Source organism: Marmota marmota, unplaced genomic scaffold, assembly GCF_001458135.2.
Source record: "Marmota marmota marmota unplaced genomic scaffold, marMar, whole genome shotgun sequence".
Taxonomy (NCBI): Eukaryota; Metazoa; Chordata; class Mammalia; order Rodentia; family Sciuridae; genus Marmota; species Marmota marmota.
The window spans coordinates 4,665,557-4,693,389 of record NW_026000057.1 but is presented as its reverse complement, the minus strand read 5'-3'; the positions used below and the strand labels follow the sequence as shown (position 1 = coordinate 4,693,389).

General features: G+C 37.0%; 1 protein-coding gene across 5 annotated transcripts in view; it reads left to right on the top strand.

Moving 5' to 3' along the window:
* Window positions 1-445: 445 nt before the first annotated feature.
* Slc10a7 (solute carrier family 10 member 7) overlaps window positions 446-27,833 on the top strand; it is a 243,177-nt gene continuing 215,789 nt past the window's right edge. For 2 of the 5 annotated variants that reach the window (XM_048813482.1, XM_048813481.1), the window contains exons 1-4: window positions 451-755; window positions 6,946-7,028; window positions 14,075-14,211; window positions 19,759-19,834. In XM_048813482.1, the coding sequence (XP_048669439.1) occupies window positions 656-755; window positions 6,946-7,028; window positions 14,075-14,211; window positions 19,759-19,834 (396 nt within the window). In that variant the 5' untranslated portion in view covers window positions 451-655. Of the gene's footprint in view, window positions 756-6,945; window positions 7,029-14,074; window positions 14,212-19,315; window positions 19,360-19,758; window positions 19,835-27,833 lie in introns of those variants that run through there. The other 3 variants (XM_015484452.2, XM_048813483.1, XM_048813484.1) reach the window with 3 other exon arrangements.

Below are 27,833 nucleotides of genomic sequence, written 5' to 3'. Positions count from 1 at the left end.
AGAAGCGCGCCTCAGAAGCCTGAGCCCAGCCAGCGCCGCTCCAACCCAGAAATTCCTTTCCAAACCTTGCACGCCGAACCCTCCCAGTGGCTCCTGGCTGGCTGTGCAGAGGAGAGAATTTCGGTGCGTGCATGCTCTAGGGGCGCGGACAGGTTTGCCTAAAGGTTTATTGCAGAAAGACCCTTGATGAGGCTGGGTATCTGCGGCGCCAAAAGACAATTTTAAGTCCCCTTCATTCCCTAGCTTTGGCAGGTCTGGGCGGCAGCGCGTCTGTTAATCCCAGCCGGTGGCCAGCTTTCCTTCCCAATCGCCTGCTATCGTCAGTCTGGGCCAAGTCTCCGCTGCAGCTCCTCTTCGCTTGGGACCCCGCGGCCGGAACGGCTATGGGCGAGTGTGCGCGTCTATTAGGAGGCGCGTGGTAGTGATGGCGGCGCTCAGTGAGACTTTCCTGTCACTGGATACTACTACTCCCAGCCCTCCTCCAAGCCGCCGGAGCAACCCTCTGGTCTTTAGTTTACAAGTGGCAATTTGACTTGCTCTGCTGCATGTCTGGAGGGATCCAGGAAAGTGTGGAGACGCCCCGGGGATTCAGGGACCGCAGCTTGAAAAGAAAAAAAGCCAAACAAATAAACAAAACCCACCCACCCTAACAAACATGCGGCTGCTAGAGAGGATGAGGAAAGAATGGTTCATGGTCGGGATCGTGCTGGCGATCGCCGGAGCCAAGCTGAAGCCGTCCGTGGGCGTGAACGGGGGTAAGTCGCACCTCCGCTGGCGGCGCGGCGGCTCCCGCGTCGGAATCGGCCCGCGAGTCCCGGGAAGGAGGGGCGAGCCGCAGCCGCCAGTGCCTGTCGCCCGAGCGGTGGCTAGCCCGCGGGTCCCTGGGCCCTCTGCTCGGTCTGTCATTTTCCAACCCTAAAGGGGACTTGTAGTTAGGAGCGAGGCAAAGGCGTTTGAGTGCAGGTTGCCTTTTCTTCGAGCAATCCATGACCAGCCTCACTGTCTAGGAGTGAGGTTACAGAGAGTGAAACTTAACTCCTCTTGCCTTCCAAGTAGCATCCCATCCCAAGGGACTCCAGGCTGCCCTTATAGATAAGAATTCCTTATCTGTCTTGGAGTGAACCTCATTCTCTAGTCGATTTCTGACTCCCCCCCCTCCGCACATTAGGGAAAAAAAGTGTGTGTGTGTGTGTGTGGGGGGGGGAATGGTCACACTGCCCCCAGCTCAGATTTGGTAGCCCACGTGTTGGAGAGTGATGATTTGCTGGAGTTGCTGCCACTCCAGAAACTCCCAAGCCGACTGACACGTTGCACTCTTTCATTTCAGGACACTACTTCCGTGTGCTGCTGGGATTCAGTAGCTATACTGGGAGTCTAACAGATACAGACTGTGTTAAACCATAAATGATGTGTATTTTGGCAAGGAAACGCAGATGGGCTAAAAACCTACCTAAGTCTGTATACTGGAAGCTTTGTAATGTGGCCTGAGGACACTGGTGGGAACCCTGGAAATATCATTAGCCTTTTAGAACCTCCTCCTTCTACCTTTAGACAATCTCGTCCTACTTTTCATCAACATTAATTGAATTTCTTCATTTACTTTTGACCTTGTCAATCTTCGAGTTTATTTGTAGGTTTAGTATCCAAGTCTCACAAGGAAGGCAAATAAGGACAGAAGAGAACAATCTTTTTATAGTAGGAAGTGCTCATGAGGATATTTGAAATTGCTTGTACCTCTTTGTGAAAACTTGGTGGAAGTGAATGAAATAGTAGTTCCTTCTAAGTTGCTTTTGGAATTGTTATGTACTTTTTATGTTTTGTTTTTTACAATGCTGGGGATTGAACTCAGGCCCTTGCTCATGCTGGGCAGGTGATCTACCACCTCAGCTCTGGAATCACTTTAAATGGAATGAATTAAACAATGATCTTGGAGATGAAAGCTTTTCTGTTTGTTTAAAATTTTTTTTCTTCTATACATAGTGCAAAATATGTACAGTACATAACTGTGAGAACAAGCCTGTTATTCCTAGTGGTTTCTCCCTCTGAAGATATGGGTTTCTTCTTTGACACAGCCTCTTGGTAAGCTTTTGAGAAATTCTTCTGAAAGCTGGTATTTCAGGTTCTGTCAAAGGAAGACCTTCTGTGCCTGGAACTAACCAAGCAGTAAGATTTAGACCATGTTTGTAGCAATCTGCAACATACACTTCAATAGTTAGAACTTCTGGTGTTAGATCTGTTTGCTCAGTTTTGAGATGAAATCACTGGTGACGTATGATCTTTAAGTTTAAATCTGCGGGGGCTAGGTTTGCAAATTACTTTTACCTTATGTTCCCCAAATGCTGTGCCAGCAGGAAGGTTGTTGAATGGTGAATCAGTTCCCTCCAGCTCCCCTGGCAGTGGCAGATATGAGCTAGATCCTATAATCATGTTTCTTCCTTGGCCTTTGCTTATTGAAGTTTTGGTACATTATTGTATCTTAGAAATATTGTTTCCCATTTCCATTACTCCTTATGGCATTAATAGAGGATAATTCATTTCTTTGCTTAATTATAAGAGTAGAAATAGAATATTAAGAGCTGGAAGGAACATAACAAAGTATTTTAAACCAGCGTGTGGCTTTCTTTCTTTACTTTTTTGTTCAAGTGCTGGAGATTAAACCAGGGCCTTGCACATGCTAAACTAATGCTCTACCACTGATGCTCTACCACTGAGCTACATCCCCAGCCCCTACACTCTATTTTTTTTTTTTTAATTTTTTTATTGTTGGTTGTTCAAAACATTACAAATTTCTTGATATATCATATTCCTACACTCTATTTTTAAGTGTAAGACTTTTAAAGTATTGCATATATGTGTGGTCGGACCTCCCTTAAAAAAGTCTTTACTGACATCTGGTGAGTTAGTGTGCTAAGAAATTTATAGATTTTGTAATCCTAAAATTAAATAAGTTGAATAACTTTCCAAATGGAAAGAAGTATAGTAGATATTAGCTTAGATAACTTAATTCTTAGTTCACTGCTCTTTTTACTCATTTGCATTTCTTTCTTTTTCTGGTACTGGGGATTGAACACAGAGGTCAGGGGTGCTTTGCCACTGAACTATATTTCCAGCCCCTTTTATTTTTTATTTTAAAACAGGGTCTCACAAACTTGTTGAGGGTCTCATTAAGTTGCCCAGGTTGGCCTTGAACTTGTGATCCTCTTGCTTGGTTCCCCAGTTGCTGGGGTTATAGGCATGCACACTGTCCCTGGCTTATATTTCATTTTTAAATATATAGGAGGTTAAAAAAAAGTCTTACAAGATATAAATATGTAGATCGTGAGATATTGACAACCTGTTCTAATGGGACCCAGGAAAGCCCTGCATTATTATTGTACACCTTAGAGTTTATGGCAGTTCAACACTGTTCTATTCATTCTTGGGAAGAGAAATGTTTATTTCTTTGGAAGTATAGAGGAAGTTTGTCCTTTCTATTTGTGTATTAAATTATTACTGTTAATAAGACATTAACCCTAAAAAGGAAGTTGCTTTGTTTTTCCATTAAAAAAACTGGAGCTGGGTGCTGTGGTGCATGCCTATAATCCCAGGGGCTTGGGAGGCTGAGGCAGGAGGATCATGAATTCAGAGCCAGCCTCAGCAACTTAGTGAGGCCCTAAGCAACTCAGTGAGACATTGTCCCAAAATAAAAAAAGGAGCTGGGGATATGGCTTAGGGATTAAGTGCCTCTGGGTCCAATTCAAGTACCAAAACAAAAATAAAAACAAAAAATAGAAACATGATAAAACCTACATGTATTGCCACAAGTATCTTAGAATATTTTGGATTATGTTTGAAAGTGTAATTTACTTTGATAATGAGTGACTTTTGTGAAATGGTAATAACTCCTTGCTTTTTTAAGTATTCCAAAACATTTTCTTTTTTCTTCCTATTAGAAATTGCCTCATTTTTTTCAGTTGCCAATTTTTCTTTTGATTGATGTACTATCCATTCCATTTTTTGGATGAACATTTTTTGAATTTTGTTTAAAAGTAAAAATATATTTTCAGTTTAGCCATTTAAGATCGGAATCTACTTATTTTGGTGACTTGGAGAACATAATTATTAGCTCAAGGAAGGGCCAGATATCATTTTTATGTCTCAGCTTCAACTCTTTGCTCTGCAAATATTTGCCAAGTTTTTCTTTCTGCTCTAGGTGACTTCTAGTTCCACATTCCCAACTTGAGCCATTTGTTAGCCTATTGGTTGAGTATGTCTCAGAAGTGACTTCTCTGAAGTCAAAATTAATTCTTCTTTCTCCCTTACAGGTATATTGTAAGTAGCCCTGGAATAACCTCATTGTGTCCTTTTGTAGATTAGAGTTATTTACATGTGCATCTATTATAAAAGACAATATACCTAATCTTAGGGATTTAAAATATTAAAAGTCCAGGATTATTTAATTGAATTATGCCAATTTAGTTAAATAGTTCTGTGTATTTATGTATATGTGTGTAGAGCATGGGGAGAATTAGCTTCTTAAAAAGTGAAATTATGTGGGCTAGAGGTATAGCTTAGTGGTAGAGTGCTTGACTAGCGTGAATGAGACACTGGGTTTGAGCCTCAGCTCTGTCAAAACAACAACAATAACAAAAAGAAGTAAAATTATTAGTCAACAAATGTGGATGCCTGAGCTACCCAAAGAGACATGTAATCCAGGTAAATACCTCCTGCTGGCTTTGCAGCTGGTCTGTGGTCCCCTAGCTCTCCCCTGCAGCCATATTGCTAAATCTGACCCCTCCTGTATAGAAATTCTGGAGGTATCACTGAGAACAGAACCACAATTAACAAGAATAAGATCTCAAAAAAGCAGGGCATAGGAGGAAAATAAAAATGACATGAGTTTCAAAAAGCAAGGTATTTAAAATTCCTAGGAACCATCCTCTTCCAAAACAAGCCAGATTCCTTGGATTTAAAATCTGCTCTTAAATCACCCTTCTCAGCTGTTGAAGTAGTACGTTTGAGTTGCTGAGCAGATTCACAATTGTAAAAAAAGTACTTCCTGAGAAAAGTTGATGAAAAGCCTTTATTGTCCCCAAACATCATGCTTTTCATACTTGTATTCATCCTTTGGCTCCCTTTTCTCAGATCTCAGCAAAATGGTTTGTATTAATGCCAGGTATATAAAATAACTTATTGCAGTGTTTGATGAGATCTTTGTTTCTTTTATGCATTGTTGTTCTACAAATGCCTAAGACACAGTAGTTGCTCAATAAATATTTGTTGAATGAGTGAATGGTAGTTTTTATTTCTGAGCTTGGTCTTCTCTCCATTTTTTGAGCAGTATCTGTGGATATGGTGGAAGGTTTTGGAGTATGGAGGAGCCACAATTTTTGTCTTGTTTTGCTTTAAGGAAAACAAATTAGGCAACAAACGACCTAAGCAACAAATTACCACATATCAGGTGGCTTAAAACTGCAGAAATGTATTCTGTCACAGTTCTGGAGGCCAGAAGTCCAAAGTCAGGGTGTTCTTCATGCTCTGGGGAAGTAGCCTTCCTTGCTGCTTCTGGCTTACTGTAGTTGCGGCTGTCTTGGCTTCTTGCCTTGTGGTGTTATCACTTCAGGCTCTGCCTCAGTCTACACGGGGCCATGTTCCCTATGTGTGCCTGTATCCAGGTTTTCCTATTTATTAAATATGAGTCATTGGTGTGTGTGTGTGTGTGTGTGTGTGTGTGGGCGGAGGGAGGGGGAATATCAGTCATTGAATTTGTAACAATCCCAATCCAATAAGACCTCATGTAAATTTGATTATATCTGTAAAGATTCTATTTCCTAATAAGGTCACATTCACAAGTCCTGGGTGGACATGAGTTTTGGGAAGATACTACCCAATCCAGTACAGAGGGCTTTACAGAAAGTCAAATATGAGTTGATCTCAGATTTTAAGATCTTGGTATATACGGCATATATCAGGGTTTCTCAGCTGGGATATTAATGACATTTTGGACATGACAATTTATTGTTAGAGGGGCTGTTTCACGCCTCCCAGGATGTGTATGTAGCAGGATTCCTGATCTCTTTCCACCAGATGCCAGTAGCACACCCTCCCTGCTGAGTTATGACAACCAAACACTTTTTAACCATTGCCAGATATCTGTGGGGACAAAATTGCCACTGCTGGAAAACTGCTTGTACACAGGTTTAAAATGGCATTTCCTCAGAATTGCATCTTTTAAAGGAGAATTGTTCTGTGGTTAGCACATTAGGTCTTCAAGCTGATTGTGTGCAAGTCAACAAATGATGATTAATTATCAGAATGGCCCCTGTTGTTCTCGTAGCATTAATATAATTCTAATGATGCCAGTGCAGCTCCAGAGAGAATTTTCTGGAGGGTAAGGTCCAGGCCTCTCTGGTTCACTATCATGTCCCCAGGACCTAGCACAAGTAGTTAAGTGTTCTGTGTGCAGTATCTCACATAGGATATGCTTAGTACATTTTGGTAGAAAGAACACTCTAGACTAGAACTGAAGGCATGTATGGATACATGCTTTTATTTCTGCTAACCAAAATAAATGACATTTACTATATTAGAGAAAGGAACTTCTTTCATTGGTTCTCTTTTTGAGTTTGGGGTATTTTGATTGTTATAGCAGCAGTCAAGCGTGGTACACATAGGACCTGTATTGAAGGCAGGTGCTTTTCTACTCTCCTGTGAGCTTTTTTATTCTTCTAGTCTGAGGATAATGTGCTGGGCCAGAGAGCCCTGATCCTGGCCTTCTGGAAAATCTTCTCTGGGTTTGGGCTGGATCACAGCAAATGAGCAACTCCGCTGGGCAGGGGTGGGGTGGGGTGGGGTGCGGTGCTAATATTTAAAGTAGCATTTACTCTCCTACAACAGAATTTTCTTCCATGCCAAATTTTCTACTGGAAATTCTTTTCTAACAGTAGCTCATTTCTCTCTTTTTAGGACCACTGAAGCCAGAAATAACCGTATCCTACATTGCTGTTGCAACAATATTCTTTAACAGCGGACTGTCATTAAAAACAGAGGTACTGTCACCTATGGGGCACATGAAAAAAGGGTAGAAAATTTAATTTGTACTTAGGTTTTGAAATTGCAGGGTACTTTTGAAGAGCCATTTATAGGTATGACGGTCTAAAGGCTTCACTGTGACAGAAGATAACTTGTACTATGTCAGAGGACTTGTGTTTTGTTTCTACATATTATAGAAACTTCATAGTTGAGCAGCATGGACTCTAAGTATGGCGTTAAATGAATATCTTTTGGCAATTTAGTAAGATCCTGTCTTAGAATTAAAAAATAAATTCATGAGTGAAAAGGGCTGGTGTTGGAGCTCAGTGGTAAAGCACCCCTGGGTTTAATCCCCAGGACTACAAAGAAAAAAGAAACAACATTTATTGCATTCTGTTGAATATCAAGCTAAGTAACCATTATTTAATTTTCTAATTTCACAACTACTTGCTTTTGAATAACTAAATCTTAGCCTCATTTAAAAAATTAAATGCTTATTCAACAAAGCTAATTGAACGAACACATCTATCTATACAAGTTTATATCCTGGAATACCAAACAGGCGACATTATTCAAAGATGAATAAAAAAGTCCTGTTCTTTTTTGTCATCTATGTGGTCAAGTTGCAAAGGATAGGCTTTTCTCTTTGCTCTTCCTGAGCCACTGCTTCCTGCTGCTTCATGAATCTGATTCTCTCTTTCAGAATCTTCAGGAGATAGCCTGGAGAGACCGCTAGTTCTTTTTTTGCCACTCGGAGTTGGGCAGACACAAACTGGATTTCTTCCTGCACACTTATTTTCAGCTTTTCTTGATGAGAGTGATAAAGAATTAGTGGCAGAGGTGGAGGAACCAGGGGCCAGAAGCCTAGGGGCTCTAGCCACCACTTTTCTGTAGGTGCCTTGACACAGTCTGCTTTAGTTGGCATCAGGTTCATAGAAGAGGAAACAGGAAAACACTTTCCACCTGGGAGTGTTTTACTGGACAAGCGCCTCATGAACAGCCCTTTTAATGAACACAGTGGTATGAACAATATCCTAGTGAAGAATGCAATCAAGAAAACAGAAAATCAGAGTACAATAAGGTAGCACATCTCACCTGCTAATTTGGAAAAAATTAAAATATCTGGTAATACCAAGAATTAATATATCTTTTCTTTAAAAAATTTTAAGCTGATACATAAAAACATAAAAATTATAAGAATGAGTGTTTTAAACATCTACTTCACATCTTCTTCTGGATGAAAATGATGGGTGCCTGCTGTGCTTGGGCACATTTGTGCTGTTGAGGTTTAGTTTAGTTTCCATAACTTTTGGGGATCATCTTTTTTTTCCAGGACTCATGCTGTTCAAGTGCTTCTTTGGTCATAACTTTTAACTAATTTTTATTTTTTAAAATCATAGGTTTTCCTTGCCTATCTATTAAATGTTAATAGTTAAAAGAAATATTGGTATTTTTCATACCAAGTCACAGTCTGTCATCAAGTCACAGTCTGTTGTGCTTATTGATAACATTTATTGATCCAGGCTTCACCCAACATGGTATTCTCTTAGAAGTAAAGAAATCTGGGCTAGGGATGTGGCTCAAGTGGTAACGCGCTCGCCTGGCATGCGTAGGGCGCTGGGTTCGATCCTCAGCACCACATAAAAATAAAATAAAGATGTTGTGTCTGCCGAAAACTGAAAAATAAATATTAAAAAATTCTCTCTCTCTCTCTTTAAGAAAAAAAAAATCGACACATTTTTACATCTGAGAGAGGAATGAATTGGATTTGTGATTCTCTTTTGATAATTGTGAATGAGGAAAAAAGAGGAGAATATACCCATTTGTTCTTGAAGAAATAACATAAAGTTATTCATTCTAACATACTTATTCTTATGCAGTTGGGAAAATCTTACTATAAAAAAGATTTTTTTTGGAAATGTCTTGAAAAGTTAAAATTCTTGTTCAGCATTATTTCTTGCCTTTATTTATTTAAGTTTATTTTTTTAATTTAAAGTCTGTTTGTAGGCTAAATTTAGTTATCTCCTCCTTAGAGCACTCTTTAACAACATGGAAAAAACATGATTTACTAAGTTTGTGCCTTCTGTGTCTATTGGCTTGGTATAAATCTTTTTATTGGGGTATTCTTTTTGATTTACATAGGATCAGTGTAGTGTTTACAACTGGTAAATTGTATCTCAAGAGTTCTAAATGTTCTCACTGATAACTCACTGTTCATAAATATGTCAAATTCAAGATTTTATAAGAACTGTTGATATGAAAGAACCATTATTACAGGGAATAGACCTTTTTATTTATTTTTTTGTCAGCACCCCAGTTCAATATTGGTTCTGAAATGTGGGGCACAGTGACACAGGGAGATATTTGCCACTGCTGTGGCTCTGGGCTGATCCGACTTGGAGGTCTTCCTACTGACCTTGGCTGATGCTTCTTGTGGAGCAGCTGCCTTACCCCAAGTCCTCTGTTAGGACCTTGCTCTAACTACGTCCCCTGGTGGCTGCTTAATGGCTACAGCTGTTACTTAGGCCATGGGAAATCTGGCAAGAGTCTTGATGTCTCTCACTCCTCAGCTTCTTACATCATGCTCTTCTGTAAAGCAGCCAACTTTGTGGGATGCAAGAGTTGAAGAAAGAAGAATGTCATAGCTATCAGCATCTCTCTAAGGACCAGCTACTCTAAACACCTAGGAAACCTTCAGAGTCATCCAGCTAATTTGGATCTAATGATGAAATGTCTAGATCTGTGCTTTATCGTGGTATCTAAGTAGCTTTCAAAGCCATTTCCTCCTTTTAGGCCCTTTTCAATCCAATACAACATTAAGTAATTTTCAAAAGCCATTTAATGTGCTAGATTGCATCGCTGTGTAATATTAGACCATCTCTATTTTCTTGGGCAAACAAACAGTTATAAATTAGGAGGTAGCATCTTGTTATTTTCCAGTTAATAATCCTGAATTAATTTCAATTGCTATTATGATTTGTGTGTCTTAGAATAGTGTATTTTTGCACACAGGAGACACCCAGTAAATTATTGACTTGAGGTTATTTGGAAGCACTTATTTGGTTCCACTCAAGTTTGATTTATAAAATTGACCATTTCAATGTCTGTTTTTCATACATTGGTTTAGTGATGTGTATTCTAGAATTTGTTTTACCAATTTATTAAAATTATAAAGGATACTATGCTAATGCAATGCTACATCTTCAATTTCATGACTATTGATTTCTAATTTAAAAAAAAATTTTTTAAGTTGTAATTGGACACGATTTTTATTTATTTTTATGTGGTGCTTTTATGAGGATTGAACCTAGCACCCTGCATGTGCTAGGCAAGCACTACATCGCTGAGCCATAACCCTTGCCCTGATTTCTAATTTCTGAAATACCTGTTGAATGGTTTCTGAAGTTTTGTTACATTGAAATAAGGTTCCATTTTAAATTTATTTCATATTTATCTAACTTCAAACTTACAGTTTCAGAGAATATGTCACAATAGGTTATGGAAGGGCCAATTCATTTAAACAAATACCTTTTAAGTGTCTGTGGCTCCAAGACACCGTGCTTGGTGCTGGGGATAGAAATAAAGATGAGCAGGAGGCTCAGGTCCTGAAAAGGGGTCCAGAGTAGGGCAGAATACATTTTCTTTATTTTTCTAAACCGATTATGAATTTTTAATCCCTTTAGCTGAAAAATAAATATAGCAAATTTAAACTTTAGGCTCATGCTGCTTGTTTGAAGCCCAGAGCTATGAGGCTGACTCTTGGAAAGGGAATCAAATAAAGGTCAAATAAGGGCTAGAAGGGAAATTGGTATGTAATGAAAATATTTCTACTTCCCAGTCAGAGCCCTGGTTTTAAGCAGTTCTTGATGCCGTCAGTGAGACTCTGGCATAATCAGTACATTATGTGGAGTATCTCCTTAAGTTTATTTTAATGGAATTTGACCTGTCTTACATGTGAATAAACAAAATGTCATGCAGGGTCTCCTTTTTAATTATTCATGATGGGATTTATTTGAATGTATGGCCGTCTATATGTGGGTATGTATGGAATGATACTATTTTGGATTTTGTAGGGTTTACTTATTTTTTATTTTCCATTGTTTCCTTTTCTTACCTTTATGATTGTATGAAGAAGATATGGAAAATATTTGACACTGGATTTTTGTGAGAGTCTTAAAAATCTTCCTTAGAAACACTTCCTGTCTGTTCTTTCCTGTGCTTCAGAAGCCCCTGGTGGCCCAACATGGTAGGCCATCATGGCTCATTTTGCTGAGTTCTTTACTGTTCCATTGTTCTTTTACATTTGCAGTTGCTTCTAATTTTATTTGTTAGGAGAGTTAGTATTTTTTAACTATAGTTTTATTACTTTTTACTGATTTAAAAAGTGACATTTATTTATTGTAAAATGATTAGAAAGTTTAAAAATGACTGCTATTAATATCATGTGTTTTTAGTCCCTTTGCCCTACAAATGCTTTATACATATGATATTTTTAAAATAAAGTTTTTGTTTTTAAAAATAAAATTATATGTATGTATGTGTATCTGTATACATACTTGTAGACATATATGTAAACATGCATACACATATGACCTTACCTTATTTTTTCCATGTAACACTGTAAAACAATTTTTCATGTAATTCAATAATATTAATTAATTTTTCATCACTTATATATTATATCTGAAAATAAAATAACTTACATTTTGTTTACTTTGAGAAGTATATGATTTATTTACATAGTTCAGAATCAAAAGGTACAAGATTATTTAGGATGAGAAGTCTTCTTTTTACCTTTTCACCACATATCTGGTTCTTTTCTCTAGGGACAACCAATTTTTATAGTTTGTATGTATTTTTCCAGAGATAGGCTATGCAAAGCATAAACGTGTATCCCACCACCGTACAAGTTGTATTATTTATGTTGTTTGGTACCTTACCTTATTTTACTACCAAAAAAAAAAAAAACATACCTTGTAGGTTGTTTTACATTAACACATCAAAAATACTATTTCTTTTTATATGCCAAATAGTGTGCTATTGTGTGGATGTACTATGATATATTTTACTTTTCACTTTTCTTCTATTGATGGACACTTAAGTACTTTTACAAAGTTTTGCTATTACAGATGTGTTGTGAAGATTAGCCTAAATATATGCCATTTCCCACATTGGGAATATAAGTGAAGGATAAATTCCTAGAAGTGGAATTTCTGGCTCAAATAATATACACATTTTAAGTTGTGATGTATAGTTTAGATAATAATATCTACCTAATGGGGTTGCTGTGAGGATTAAATAAAATAACATGTAAAGCCATGAGCTCAGATCATCATGGCATATGGTTATTATTAATAGAATGGTCCTATGTGCTCAGCAAGTATTTCATGAATGAAGGAATGAATTGCCAGAATGTTCTCCATAGGCTGTGCCAGTTTACACGCCTGTTGTGGAGTAGGGTAACATTTCATACTCCGACATCCTCACCAACCGTTTTAATAGCTCATAACACTGTGGTTATACTTGATCTATTTAATTTTTCTCCCATTTTTGGATTTAACTATTTAAGTTGTTTTTAGATTTTGGTCTAAAAGATAGCTCTGATGATAACTCTGTGCATAGCTATTCATTGCTACTTTTTATATTTGTGGAGTAAGTGCCTAGACATGAAGTTTTGGAGTCTAAGAATGTGAATTATATTATGGGTCTTGTTATAAATTCCCAAGTTACTTTCCAGAAAAGTTATGCCAGTTGATATTCCTATCAGAAATAGATGCAAATGCCTCGGTTGTTGCATTCTAGCTAATCATTTTACTGTTTTTTTCCTAAATAAAAAAAGAATATTTATTTGGCATTTGTGGTTTCTTTAGGTCTGGTGTTTCCCAGTGACCCTATATTAGACCCAGACTGCCAGAAATTTTTTACATGTCTTCAGAGATGACTTACGATCAGAACGTGGCATTAAGTCAGTGAGTCTCCATTGACCGACTCTTTATCATACCACGAATGTCTCTGAGTTGAAGATCTCCTCAACATCTTACTTGAACTAGGGCCATAACCAGTGAATTTCTGACATCTTTGAATATATTTTCATGGTTACTTGTTTTCAAGGTGTATGCTTTTTCTACTACTTTCTAAATTTGTTTGATTTTAACTGAATAATCCCATAACACAAATTCAAATAGGCATATATATTTGAACTCTGGAGATGAACTAATTATTCCTTTTTAGCTGTGAGACTCAATAACAAGTACCTGTTTATGTTTAATGTACATTTTCCTCCCTAGTGTGCCAAAATGGATTTGATAACTGATTTTCACTGTGTAGTAGCTATCAACCTCAGTTTCCTCATCAGTAAAATAAGCATAATAATATCTATCTAATGGGTTGCTGTGAGGATTAAGTGAAATAACATGTAAAGCCACAAGCTCAGATCATGGTCTATGGTTATTATTTAATAAATGTTACACAGTACAGTGACTGTACTGTACAGGGAGTCATTTTTAAATTATAGACTATCATTGAGGCGATTGTGTAAGAAATTATTATTTGTTGATCCAGGAACATCTTGACAAATTGCGGCCTTATAAATTTGGTATAATGAATAGAGATTAATTAATTAAAATGTGATAGGCCTTATAAATTTGATGTGATGAATAGAGGTTAATTATTATACTTAATTAAAAAGTGATAAGTCCGGCAAAGATTTTTTTTTGAAAGATTAATTGTAGGTAAGTATGCTTATTTGTTTATGGAGTCAACAATCTGTAAATCTTTAGTAGTGTGATGAGCTTATACTGCCTGGTCCAGAGTTCTACAGATCTGAATTGTTAGGCCATATTGTGTATTTGAAAGATGTTAAAATATATTTTGGAAATTTTATATAAAAGTACTTTGTAACCATCATGAGTGCCTTTTTTTTTTTTTCTTGAGGTCTGTCTCTTATAGATGTGCTCATGGATAAAACTATGAAACAATTCAGAACTAAAGACGAACTTGTGGTGCTATCTTTTTCAGAAATAATTTTCTTACCTTTATTTATTTTGTGTCCTTCCTTTTCCAGGAGCTGACCAGTGCTTTGGTACATATAAAACTGCACCTTTTTATTCAGATCTTTACACTTGCATTCTTCCCGGCGGCAATATGGCTTTTTCTTCAGCTTTTATCAATCACATCCATCAATGAATGGCTCTTAAAAGGGTACGTTTAAATCTTTTGAAGGGTGTACTTTTAATGTGGCATATGCTTTCTTATAAGGAAATAAAAACATTTAACATTAGCATTATTATCCTTTAAAACAACAGTGTTTCATCAAAAAGATTCATAAGAAATAGTTTAATAACATCTTAAAATAAATCCCCATGCTTAATCTTAAGATACTACGATAAACCGGGCACTGTAGTACACACCTGTAATCTCAGCAGCTCAGAAGTCTGAGGCAGGAGGATCGCAAGTTCAAGGCCAGCCTCAGCAACTTGGCAAGGCTGTAAGCAACCTACTAGACCCTGTTTCAAAATAAAAAATAAAAAGGGCTGGGTATATGGCTTCCTAGTGGTTAAGTTCCTTGGGTTCAATCTCTGGTACAAAAAAAAAAAAAAAAAATTCAACAACACACACACAAAAAAACCTTAAAAGACACTAGGATATATGCCTTTTTGTGAGTTTCAAAGAGAAAAAAAATTGAAGAAACTAGAGGTCATAAGATGTATGTGCATGTGTGTAATGTAGGCTGTCCATTGGATGCTTTAACTTTGCATTCTGTATCTTAAAAAATGTATACAGATAAGATGGAATATTTTTTTTCAAAATGTACAAGATGGGAAAAATATGTATATATTTGTGTAAATATTTACTTTTCCATGTGTTTTGTTTTGTTTGATGTAATAGTTGAATTAACAGTAGATTTTATTAGAATCCTTTTCATTAAAAAGTCATATTTGATGAAAATATCAATTAAAGAATTTTTAAAGTGATTTAAAACTAAACCTATTATAGAATTGTAGTATGACAGCTAAAATACTGAGCTTAGAGCCTGAAAGTTGGTTTCTGATCCTATTCCTAACATGCCTTTGAGCAAAGTTATTTAATAGTTTTGAACCTCAATTTCCTGGTTTATAAAATGTAATCATACTTTTACTTTCTACTTAAAAATGATGTGGGGATATCAATTAAAATCACCTATTTATTCAAGTCACTTCTTTAGCCTTACTATGAGCCAGGAGTTTTTATAGGTAATAGTAGAGAAACAACTGCAAAACTGGCAGCATGCCAGTACATTTTGTGTGTTGGAGAGACTTGGGGTACGAGTGTCCATAAACAAGTAAATAGATGAGTAAGATAAAAAAAGAGGTGTGAGAAGAGTTCAAACTGTGATGTGGTTGAAAGCTGTTAGTCAGGCTGGTGGTTAATTTGAACTACAGAATTCTTAGGGTAGAATGTTCTAGACAAGGAAAACAGACTGTGCGAGGCTCTAAGGCAGCAATAAACCCAGTGTGTGTAAGGTCAGTAGAACAGTCAGGATGGCCAGATCTTGGTGATGTGGAGGAGAGATACCATGGTGTGGGGGTGGGAAGGTTGGCAAGAGCTGTGTATGCAGAGGCTTATAAATACCCAATAAAAAATTCTGACTTGATATTAAATGCTACGGGAAGCTATTGCAGGGACTGAAATGAGGGAGAAATGGGGTCCGATTTATATTTGAAAATGATTCTTCTGGCTGCTCTGTGGGAAGTAGGCAGTAGAGGCAGCCGAGAGAAAGATAGGAGATGAGTTTGGAGACCGGGGGTGAGGCAGTCGTGCAATAGAAAGGTGAGTGCACACAGGGTAGAATTTAACAGAGCTCTCAGAGCCCGTGGGTGGAGAGGCTGAGGAGTGAGGACTTCTAGGTTATAGGTACAAGCCACTGAGTAATTGGCAGTGTCATTTACTTAATTGGGGAGAGACAGGTTAGGAGCAGAGGGAAAGTGAAGAGTGCCACTTTGGCCAGATTGAGTTCTGAGAGAATGAGCGTTAAATTCATCCCAAAGCATAAGAGCTCACATAAGTAAAATGGCAGCATTTTAGAGCAACACCATATGTGCATCAAGAACCAATTGTAGTTGCTAGGCATGGTGGTGCAGGCCTGTAATCCCAGTGACCTGGGAGGCTAAGATTGGAGGACCGAGAGTTCAAAGCCAACCTCAACAACTTAGTGAAACCCTAAGCAACTCATGAGACACTATGTCTAAATCAAATACAAAAATAAGGGGGTGGGTGGGATGTGGACCAATGGCTGAGCACCCTTGGGTTCAATCCCCAGTAACACACACACACACATATACGCACATCTCACACACACACACAGACACACACACACACACAGAACCAATGGTATCTGCCACATGTAGGCCACTCAAAGTATAGGGACATAATAACTCGGTTTCCTTGTCTTCAGGGACCCTCCAACCTAGTTAGATACAGAGGATAATGTACATGTGTACATGGTTGTTTATTATAATAAAGATGGGGCCGCCTATGTTTTATCAAATGAATGGTAAAACCAGCTAAAGGATAAATGGTTCAGCAAGGGTTGGATATGCTTTAAAGTAGAAAGTTAAAAAATGAGACATTAGTAAAAGTCAAAGATAAAAATATTTCTTTTGGCCCACGCCAGCAAAGTCTGCACTACTTGGCTGAGGAGTTTGGGTTTGAAGCTACAGGTGACGGGGAGCTCTTAAAAGTGCTAAAATGAAAAGACATAGTGCTAAAAGGTAGTCATTCAGGGAGATTGGTCTGATAGCACTGTACTGTGTTTATTATTAGAAGAATACTGCGTGCAATTCAGTATGCTAAATAAAGCAAGCATATAGTTCTCACCTTGGGAAGTTAGACTAAAAATGTACATCTTTGGTTTAACTCCAAGAAATCTCTCTCGTAGCTTGTTTTTTCCTCTGCCCAGTCAGAGAGTACACACTTAGTATGTTAACTTGAGGGAGTTGCAGACTCAGAATCCTGTTAAATAAAGGTGTTCTGAGCACACTCTCCTTACTGTGCGGTGGTGAAGGGTCAGTGTGGAGGTAGAGAGCATTCAGTACATTTGAAAGTTTCAAGAGTCCAATGAAAAGCATCTTAACAAGAATGATGGCAACAGTCATGGAGAAGAATGGAAACTAGGATGTGGGGACTGGTTAATTTATAAGGAGCAAGTGGAGTTGCCTATAACTCCGGAATTTCAAATTGGATCATTAGGTGAAAACTGGTTCCTGTGGTAAAATCACAGGAAAAAATTGATTTTTTAGAAAATATATAAATTTGTTCTGGAGATCTATTGTACAGCCCAGGGACTATAGTTAATAGTAGTGTATTATGTACTGCCAAATTTTTGGGAGAGATCTTAAGTATTCTCACTGCACAACACACACAAAGATAACTTTGTGAGGTGATACATATGTTAATTAGCTATATTATGGAAATGATTTCAAAATGTAGACATATTTTAAAACATTTTATATGTAAATATATTCAGTTTTTATTTGTCAAATTATGCCTCAATAAAGCTGAAAGAAAGAAAATATGTAAATTCAATATTAGACGTGTTTAGTTTGAGGGAACAATCTGGCTATAAATTTGGTGGTAGTAGTTAGGGCTAGAAATGTAAATTTAAAAATATTTCTATGGACTCAAAATAAGATTGAAAAGACAGCAGGAAAGCCAGCAAAAAAAAAAAAAAAAAGAATAGTTTAAAAGGGGTAAATGAGAATGATGAAATAAGCTAGTGACCAAGAAGATAAGAATAAGAGTTGCCTGGAGAAGCAAGAATGTAAATAGAGTGAATAGGGAAAGGGTGTTTGGTTTGGAGATTTGGAGATCACAGGATACTTTCAGATCACTTCTAGACTAGTAGAAGTGGGGAAGAAATCCAATTCCAGAGACATTAAGGGAAAATGCATTGTTGTGGGGTCATGGGGGTAGAGTATTCTTTATAGACCAACAGTGAGTTGCAATGAAAAATGTAGGATTGGATCTTGAGGGGGCAATAGTACTAATTTTGCTGTTAGTTATCTACATTTGTGTATTGAATCTTCTTAAAGGCAGGAATAATATCTTATGCATCCTGTTTTGGATACTCTTACGTAGTACCCTACTCATATATTCTATATATAGTTCAATATACAATTCAAAGATTTTTGTTTTTTAAGATAGGGAGAATTCTGTTTCTTTGTAAGTTAAAGGGAAGGGACTAGAAGACAGAAAAGATTGAAAAAGTTAGAAAGATTGAAAATGCCCTACAGGACTCACCTACTATTGGTGGTAGGGGAAATAGAAGGCTGAAGGAGTCCTAGATAAGTAAATCTTTGACCCTGGATGCCAGAATAAAAGTTTAACTCTAGAGAGCTGGCTTTGGGAGTTTGCGCAAATTATTGAGCTTCTGTCTTAACTTTAGTTTTCATTAAAGTGAGAATAATACTTGAGAGGAATAGATAAGACAATGTGTGTCAAGTGTGTAAAATTGGATCTACTACAAATGGTAAATGCTTTGTATTAGTGAACCTGAAGAAGGGGCAGAGGCTGGGAATTCATAATAGGACAGACTACATTAACCTCACTTAGGAAACAGACCTAAGACCAAGCTGGGTGTGATAGCATGTACCTGTAGCCCCAACTATTCAGGAACCTGATGCAAGAGGGTCGCGTGAACCCAGAAGTTCAAATCAGCCTGGGTAACATAGCAAGAGGCTACTCTAAATATAAAAACAGTGGGAGGAAAAAAAAAATCCAAAACATATTGAATTGAATGAGATGGAAATTCCATAAGTTGAGTTTTCTTATGTTTTAATCAAAAGGAACTAAAATATTTTTTTCTTATTTCAGAGCTAACATAAATTTACTGCATAAATTTTAGATAACACATTCTTAAAAGAATCAATAAAAGTCATCTATAAGCACACTCATTCAAAATCTGTTTTATGTCAAATACACTTTGTCCACTATGCCCTGTATGAATTTCCCCCTAGTTAGCGTAGCTCCTTGCTCCTCCTATATCTTTTCCCTAGAAAGGTATATTCTATATGAATTCTGAGTAATTTTTTTTTTAATTTTTAGTATTTAGATTTAGTACTCATTGTTTCATTTTCTTGTACAATTTATTTTGTATCTTTAAGAGAGTAGACTTGTTATTAGGATCTTGTAAGTATAAACATAATTTAATAAAAACCAAATTTAGAACAGATATGAGACTATCATTATAGAATCTAAATTCAACACATATGATTATGTCATGCCTATTTTTATAATGACACTACAACATGAAAATGTCTTTTATAAGGTGAAAGTTTGAGAATTGCTGTTTCATAGAAAGAAATTGAAAATGTAAGTTGTGTTTTATTAAATATTTTTCAACTTCAGATGTAGTTTAGAGCTGCATTTTTACTTTAACTGAAAATAACCTGAGATTATTTATGTTTCAATGACTGTACTTACTATAAGTTGGCTGTGTTTTGAATTGCACAATCAAAACTTAAATAACTACGAAACTAAAATCACTCTCGCTTGTAGAATGTAACGAGAGCTCAGAGGCTGCATGTTTGCTGCATCTTCTAAGTAATGTTGCTTCATATAAAATCGTCTAAACTCACCAGGGAATATGCATCAATAAACACTCTCCTATTTTTATTTGTTCAGTTCTGCTATTTTAGAATAAATACAGTGAAAGCTATTATAATTGGGGGAAAAAAACTATTTACAATTGGATTTTCTTTTATTTTTCAGTTTGCAGACAGTAGGTTGCATGCCTCCCCCTGTGTCTTCTGCAGTGATTTTAACCAAGGCAGTTGGTGGAAATGAGGTGAGTCCTGGGGGCTAACCTGATTTAAACATAAGTGCGTGCTGTGCTTCTATTTTGTTCAAAACCGTGTTTTGAACATAAAGCAGTCATGTTACAGAAAACTCATAACCATAGCAGCTTATGAAAGAATTGGTTGTATTCATATTAAGATGTGCTAAAATTGGTGATGTTGAGTGGAATTTAGGATTTGAAATAGACAAGTAAGAGAGGTGGGTGAACCAGAGATGGCAATTTTTCCACCCCAGTGGGAAATGAGGCGACCAAGGACAGAGAAGTCCAAGGAGGAACGTTCCGCACAATACTCACAGACTAAGAGCTATGGCCATTTCTTAGTTCCTATAAAATTTATAATAAATTAAGTTGGTGAGAAAAGGCTCAATTTGTTTAATGGCAAGTGAAAAACAACATAAAAAGGAGAAATTAGGTCAGGTTTCTAAGATGGATTCAAAGAAATCATTCAGCTGCTGGGAGACTGTGGCAAAAGATTCATGCTTGTGTATTGGGGTGGCACTGTTCATTTCAGAAGTGATTGGTGGTTCTTCCTTGGTTGAAAGCCCCTATAACTTTATGTTGAGGGATATTTCTTTGTGATGGGTTATTCCTCCTTTCCTACCGATATTCTCTCATTTAGAAAAGAACTCCAAGGGCTGGGCACAGTGGCACCCGCCTATAATCCTAGCAGCTTGGGAAGCTGTGGTAGGAGGATTGCAAGTTTGAAGCCAGCTTCAGCGACTTAGTGAGGCCCTATATTAAAATAGAAAATAAAAGGGATCAGGGATGTAGCTCCGTGATAAAGACCTCCATATTCAATCTCTAATACAAAACAACAACAACCAAAAAAAAAAAGAATGCTCTGAGGGAAGATATAATGGGTTTCCACTTCTGTTCATTCTTGGATTCTGTTTCTTAACCAATTTTATTTTATTTACTTTATTCTTTCCAAAAGTAAAGTACATGCTATATTTTATTTTGATAATAGGTTTGTTGAAATATCATTTTTATTCACTAAGTTGGCACAAATTAACATATTTTCATGTTTTGACATATACCCCTACAAAACCATCACCACAATTAACATGGTAGACATAACTGTTACCTTCTGTCTTAACTTCATTTTGGGCTGCTGTAACAGAATACCTGAAATACCTGAATACCTGAAACTGGATAATTTATGAAGATTAGATTCTGGATTTGGGAAAGTCCAAGGCCAAGGGGCCTGCATCTGGTGAGGGCCTTCTTGCTACGTCATCCCATATTGGAGGTGGAAGGGCAAAAGAGAACATGATGGAGGGAGAGAGGGATTCATAGCCTCAAGTCCTTTTATAATTGGCTCATCTGTTCTTGAGGGTGGAGTCTTCATGACTTAAAATTCCTCCCATTAGGCCCCCCTCCCAACACTGTTGCATTAGAAATTAAATTTCTAACACATGATTTTTTGGGGACATACTCATTTATTGTTTTTGTTTTTTGAGAGAGGTCTCACGGTATTGCCCAGGCTGGCCCTGAACTCTTGGGCTCAATGGATCCTTCTGCCTTATCCTCCCAAGTAAGTGGGCCACCACACCTGACCTGGGGAACATATTTAAACCATAGCACCCTCAAAGTTTCCTGTGTCCCTTTGAAATTCCTTCCTCCTGCCTTTCTCAGCACCTCTCCTCCCTAGGCGACCCCTGATCTGTTTTCTGTCACTATAGCTTATTTTACAGTTTCTTGTTTTATATAGTGGAATCATACAATATGTACTTTTCTTTTTTTCATTTACTCAGCATAATTATTTTGAGATAATCTACATTGTGTCTATCAGTAGTTCAGACCTTTTTATTGCTGAGTAGTAGTATTTTGTATGTATGTACCACAAATTGTTCATCCGTTCACTTGCAGATGGACATCTGGGCAGTTGCTAGTTTTCAACTATGAATATTCAATATTTAAATGACATATACTTGCATTTTTCATGGGAATACCTAGGAGTAGAATGGTTGGATCATCTTTTGACTAAGGAAGAATTATCTGTATGTAGTTTTTATCTACTAGAAACAGCTTCTGAAGTAGACAATTTCCATCCATAATATATAAATACCCTTCTTTTAATGCAGACATATGTTTAACTTTTTAAGAAATTACCAAACTAATTTCCACATAGTGCTTATGCCCTTTTATAATTCAACCATTAGTGAATGAGAGTCCCAGTTTCCACATCCTAGTTAGCACTTGATATTGTCAGTCTTTTTTTTTTTAAAGAGAGAGAGAGAGAGAGAATGAATTTCAATATTTATTTTTCAGTTTTTGGCGGACACAACATCTTTTGTTTGTATGTGGTGCTGAGGATCGAACCCGGGCCGCACGCATGCCAGGCGAGCGCGCTACCGCTTGAGCCACATCCCCAGCCCAAAATATTAATTAATGTGCACTTTTTTCATTTTTTTGGTAGGAAGTGCTGGGGATTGAACCCAGGGCCTTGTGCATGTGAGGCAAGCACTCTACCAACTGAGCTATATCGCCAGCCCTATTGTCAGTCTTTTTGATTTTTTATTCTAAGATGTGTATGGTGTTATCTCATTGTAGTTTTAATGTTATTTGCATTTCCTAGTGACTAATAATGTTAAGCATCTTTTAATGTGTTAATTTGCTGTCTATCCATATGTCTTCTTTGGAAAAATGCCTATTAAATTTTTGGCTCATTTTCTTAAATTGAGTGGTTTATTTGTGTACTGATGAATATTGATAAAGTCCTGATCACATATATGCACTGTAAATATTTTCTTCCAGTCTGTGGCTTGCCTTTTCATATTCTCACCCTTGTTTTTCAAGTGCAGAGTCGTGGTGAAGGCAGTGAAAGGTGATAGGATTCTGGATGTATTCTAAAGTCATAAGATATGCTGATAAATTGGATGTGGGGTGTGAGACAAAGACACAGATCAAGAATGACTCCAAAGTTTTTGGCTGAATAGCTAAGAATTTGGGGTTGTTGATACAACAAAGAATATGGGGAACATATTTAGACCATACATGAAAGCAGATTTGGGGACTATTAGCTTAGAGAGGATAGGCTATACTGAGGTCCCTAAGAATGCAAAAATATTGGTGGCTAGATGTATACATTTGTTTCTTTCTCATGGCACATACCACTTGTGGGTCAGTAGGTTTGCCATCCCTAAGGGAGGCTGGTTGGAGGCACCATCAAGATGGTACACCATCTAGATGGAACAGGGAGCATTTTCAGTTGCCATAAGAGAGGGGCAGACAAAGAGAAAGAGATATTAGGGAATTACGAACAGACTTTTCACTGCCCAGGCTGGTAGCGATACATAGAACTTCAATTTGCATTAGATTGGCCAGCAGAAGTCACATGTCCTTACCATTCTTATGCCCTGGAGAGAACTAGATCTTGGTGAGCACTTTTAATGTCAGCCATACTGATTAAGAGTTTATTTTTGTGATGTGTTAAGATGGTAGTTCAGGGAGTGGTCTAAACTAGAAGTGTAAATTAAGGAATCATCAGTGAATAAATGGTATTTAGAGCTATAAGTGGCTGAGATTACCTGGCTAGACAGCATAGGTAGAAAAGAGAAGAAGCCAGGCATAGTGGCACATGCCTATAATCCCAGCAACTTTGGAGGTTGAGGCAAGAGGATCACAAGTTTGAGGCCAGCCTCAGCAACTTGGTGAGACCCTGTAAAGCTCATTGGAAAAGCTCCCCTGGGTTCAATTCCCAGTACCACCCCCTACCTTCTTTAAAAAAGAAAGAGAAAAAGGAAAAAGAAAAGAGAAGAGGTTCAAGGACTGAGCCCTGGGTCCCTCCATCAGGGTCAAGGTAATGAGGAATCATTAGCGAGGCAACAGAGGAAGCATAATTAGTGAAATAGTAGTCAAAACAGGAAAGCAAATCAGGGAATTCTGGTGTCTTGGAAGCCATGTGAAGAAAGTGTGAAGGAGTAGAGTGTAATCAGCTGTGTAAAAATTATGCTGACATATTGTGTTTGTTAAGATGAATTCTGAAAATTAACCCTAGCATTATGATACATGGCATGGAGGTTATTGGAAAACTTGGCCAGAATTATTTTGATGAAGCACTGGGGCAAAAGCTTATTTAAAGTGAACTTAAGGATAAATGGGAAGAGAAGAATTGGAGCCTGTTTTGAGATCATTTGTGATGAAAAGGAAGAGGGAATGGGGCTGTAATTAAAGGGCAAGGTAGGGATTGAGATTTTCTATGTGCAGTAATTGTAGCATGTTCCTATCATTATAAACATGTTTCAGTAAGGAGAGAATTGATATGAGGGAGAGAGAGACAGAGAGAGCAAGCAATGGAGTGATACATTAGATTAAATGAGAGAATGATATGAGTTTCAGGAGGGGTTTAGACTGTTTATTCATAATAATAGGAGTGAAGGCAGAGTGTGTAGATACAGATGCACTTGGGAGTTTCCTTTTGATGACTTTTCTAAGTGAAGTAGGAAACAAGGCAGCAGCCAGCTGTGCTGATGGAGTAGATGGTACTGAAGTTTGAAAAGAGGAGAAAGTATGCAGTTGACATCTAGGTAGAGAGAGAGATTAACTTGAGAGTGGTAGATTGCTAGGCAGCACTGAGGGCCATTGATATTCACCTAAAGAGAAGTCAGCCTTCGGGGCTGGGGATGTGGCTCAAGCGGTAGCGCGCTCACCTGGCATGCGTGCGGCCCGGGTTCGATCCTCAGCACCACATACAAACAAAGATGTTGTGTCTGCCGAAAACTAAAAAATAAATATTAAAAAAAAAAAAAAAGAAGTCAGCCATCCATCATGGTTGTATATTTTTTCTTGATCACATTTAGCTTCATGGGATAGGAAGTGAATTGGCGGATGGTTGGACTTAGCCAAGGTTTCTTATGCCAGGTATTTTCTGTTGCCACATATTATTGAAATAAAGGAGTTACAGAAATTTTGGTCTAGTGCCTAGTATGTTTTTTTTTCTGTTATCCTGAAAGAATTTGAGGAAGGAGTCTCCTTTGGTATATCTAAGACCTGTGTTAATTAACTTGAAGGTGTCATTTGCTACATTCTTTTAAATGTGAGTATCTAACTTAAATACCTTTTTGTTTTCAAATGACTTTGGCAGAACTTTAAAGTTCATCCGTTTTCTTGACATTAATATATAGCATTGAATTCTTTTGAAGTACATTTATATGTCCATTCCACAAAAGATATTTAAATTATTTACATTGTGTTGCATATTAATAATGTGGAATTTACAGATATTTCCTTAGTTTTCTTAAAGTTGCAGTCTAATTTTTAAAGTGCTTATATTGTATAGCTTACTGATAGTCAAACATTTTGGAGGCTGAAGGAGTAAGATACAATTTTTCATAAATTTTCTAAAAAGAACTTCAAAAATGAAACTGAGAGTCCAATGAGGTCCAGTGGAACACACTTATCTCAGCAGCTAAGGAGGCTGAGATAGGAGGACTGCAAATTCAAGATCAGACTCAACAATTTAGAGACCCTGTGTCAAAAAACAAAAAGGGTTAGCAGCTCTTGAGGCCAGAAGTCACTGGTAGAGTGCTGCTGGGTTCAATCTACAGAACCACAAAATAAAACAAGCAAACAAACAAATAAATAAATAAATTTACATGTCACATCTGATGTGAAAGGAATAGACCATTTCATATTTACATTAGATTATGGGAGAAAATGATCTGCAAGTAGATGATTTTATATTTAATGTTTTTTTCTAAAATCATGTTAGCAGGTAACTGAATATAGACTTTTTAAAAAAGGAAATGTAAGAGATTTATCTTTTCTATAATAGGTTGGGAAAAATCAAATCTGAGAATGTGAAGTGAATTTGCTGGTGCAGGTAAATGAAAAGGTTCAATAGCTATGTCCAGTTTCATTTGATGAAAGCTCTCTGTGATGGTGTCCTGCTTGGCATGTAGTGTCTCTGTACTCACTTTTAATTGGACTAAGGTCCTGGTTGCCCCTTACTCAAAAGCCTATATTTGGAAGATGAGTTGGTAGGAAGGAATATGGGTTATTCACAGACCAGCATCGTAAGAACATGGAGGGGCTGACAGGGGGTTCTTTTTTATTTTTTGCAATACTGGAAATTGAACCCAGGGCCTCTCATATTCTAGGCAAGTACACTACTACAGAGCTACCCTTTTTTCAACTTTGAGATGGTCTCACTAAGTTGCCTAGGTTGGCTTCAGACTTGCAATCCTTCTGCTTCAGCCTCCTGAGTAGCTGGGATGAGAGATGTATACTACCAAACCCTGTTGGAAAGCACTTTCATAGGGAGGGGAAGGACGTGTAGAGAGACAGTGGGCAAGAAGCCTATGTGCTGAGTGGCATGCTTGTGCTGAGCAGTCTTCATAATCAGGGTCATGGATCTCTTTTTTTTTGTTATTGTCATCTGGCTGGAGCTTTGCAATAATCAACCTTTACCTTCTGGGGCTTGATGCTGTATTTCTTTAGACATACATTTACTTTTCTGCAAGTTAAATATCATAGTACTTTGCATGCTTCCTGTTATACTTGGGAATAAAGACTAAGGAGGGGTCTTACAAAGGTCACCAGATATTCTGGATTCTGTAATTTTAAGGAAGATTATATTGCAGTTAACATTTTAACCATTTAGGTGGGGTTTCCTTTTAGAACTTAGAAAGACTGGCAAAAGGAAGGGAACTGAATGCTTACAAAAGGATTAGGGAGGGAAAACCACCTATGGAAGAGGAGAGGGACAGTGACTTGCCAATGCCCCTCCAAAAGAAGTGGCCCTGTTACATTATTGCCTTCAACATGGTAGTAAAATTACTGGGGCACATTTCCATGTGTCACTGTCCTTTCAAGCTGATTAGTTTTGGCAGTGATTATGACATGTAAGAAAACTATCTCCTTAAGGATTAACTTCTTTATATTTAGTTCATGATCTTGTATATTTATGTCTACATCTTCATAAATATTATATACCTGTTTAGTATATGCTTTCATGTATTAAAGAAAATGTATGTGTAGTATATTTGTTTTCAATGATTTAGGGATATGTATATATTATCATTTGAAATGATGCTTTCATATGTATATTGCAAAATTGTTACATAAGTTAGAGGAAATTTTTTCTGTTAAATAATATACCTTTAGATGATTTTCAGTAAAATTATTGGTTATCAAAATATTTCATTATGGGTTGAAAGAGTTATTTCATCCCTTTAAAATCACAGCTTAAAATTTGGTGAAAAGTGTTTTTAATACTCTTTGTCAAAATTAAAAAGTGATTTATGTTTTTATAACAAGTTATTTTTGTTTCAGCAAAACAACTAGAGTTTCTAATAGTTTTTAGCAGTGGAGGGAATTCAGTGCATGACAATGTTTATCCACTCAGATGCCAGTATATCTTTTAGGTATTTAAATGAGACTACATTTTGTGGCATTTAAAATTTAAGCTATCTTTATTTAAATACTAGAAATACACTTAGGTTCTTTTTTGAAGTTATATATTCATTCCAGTATTTTAAATGCATTTTTTTTCAAAATTGTAGAATTTGAGTGTTCTGTTGACACAGTCCAACTGGTGATGGTGGTGGTTTATGTATGTACACGCACACACATGCACATGCATGCTCACATAGTTGTATTTTTTTTTTAAATAATGGAAAAAGCAATAGGTGAGGGCCAACTTAATTGCCAAATATAAGAAGATAGATCAAAACATTTTAAGTTTTATTCTAACATGGGAGACATAGGATGAACACTTTTTTGTTGTATAAAATCAGATACATGTATTTAATTTAGATTTCTGTTCTAAATATAAAGGTCTGTGGTAAAAAATTTGATTTTCCCCAAAAACCTTTGCAAAGGTTTTAAACCTATGAGACTTGCTGGTTGAATAATTGTATTTAAATCACAGTTATTTCTGCCTTGTAGTAACTGCCATAGGGATTCCTTTTATAAGATAAATTTCTTTTTTAAGAAACTGGAAAATTATTTCCCTGTGTTTAGAGATAGAGTCCCCCCCCCCCCC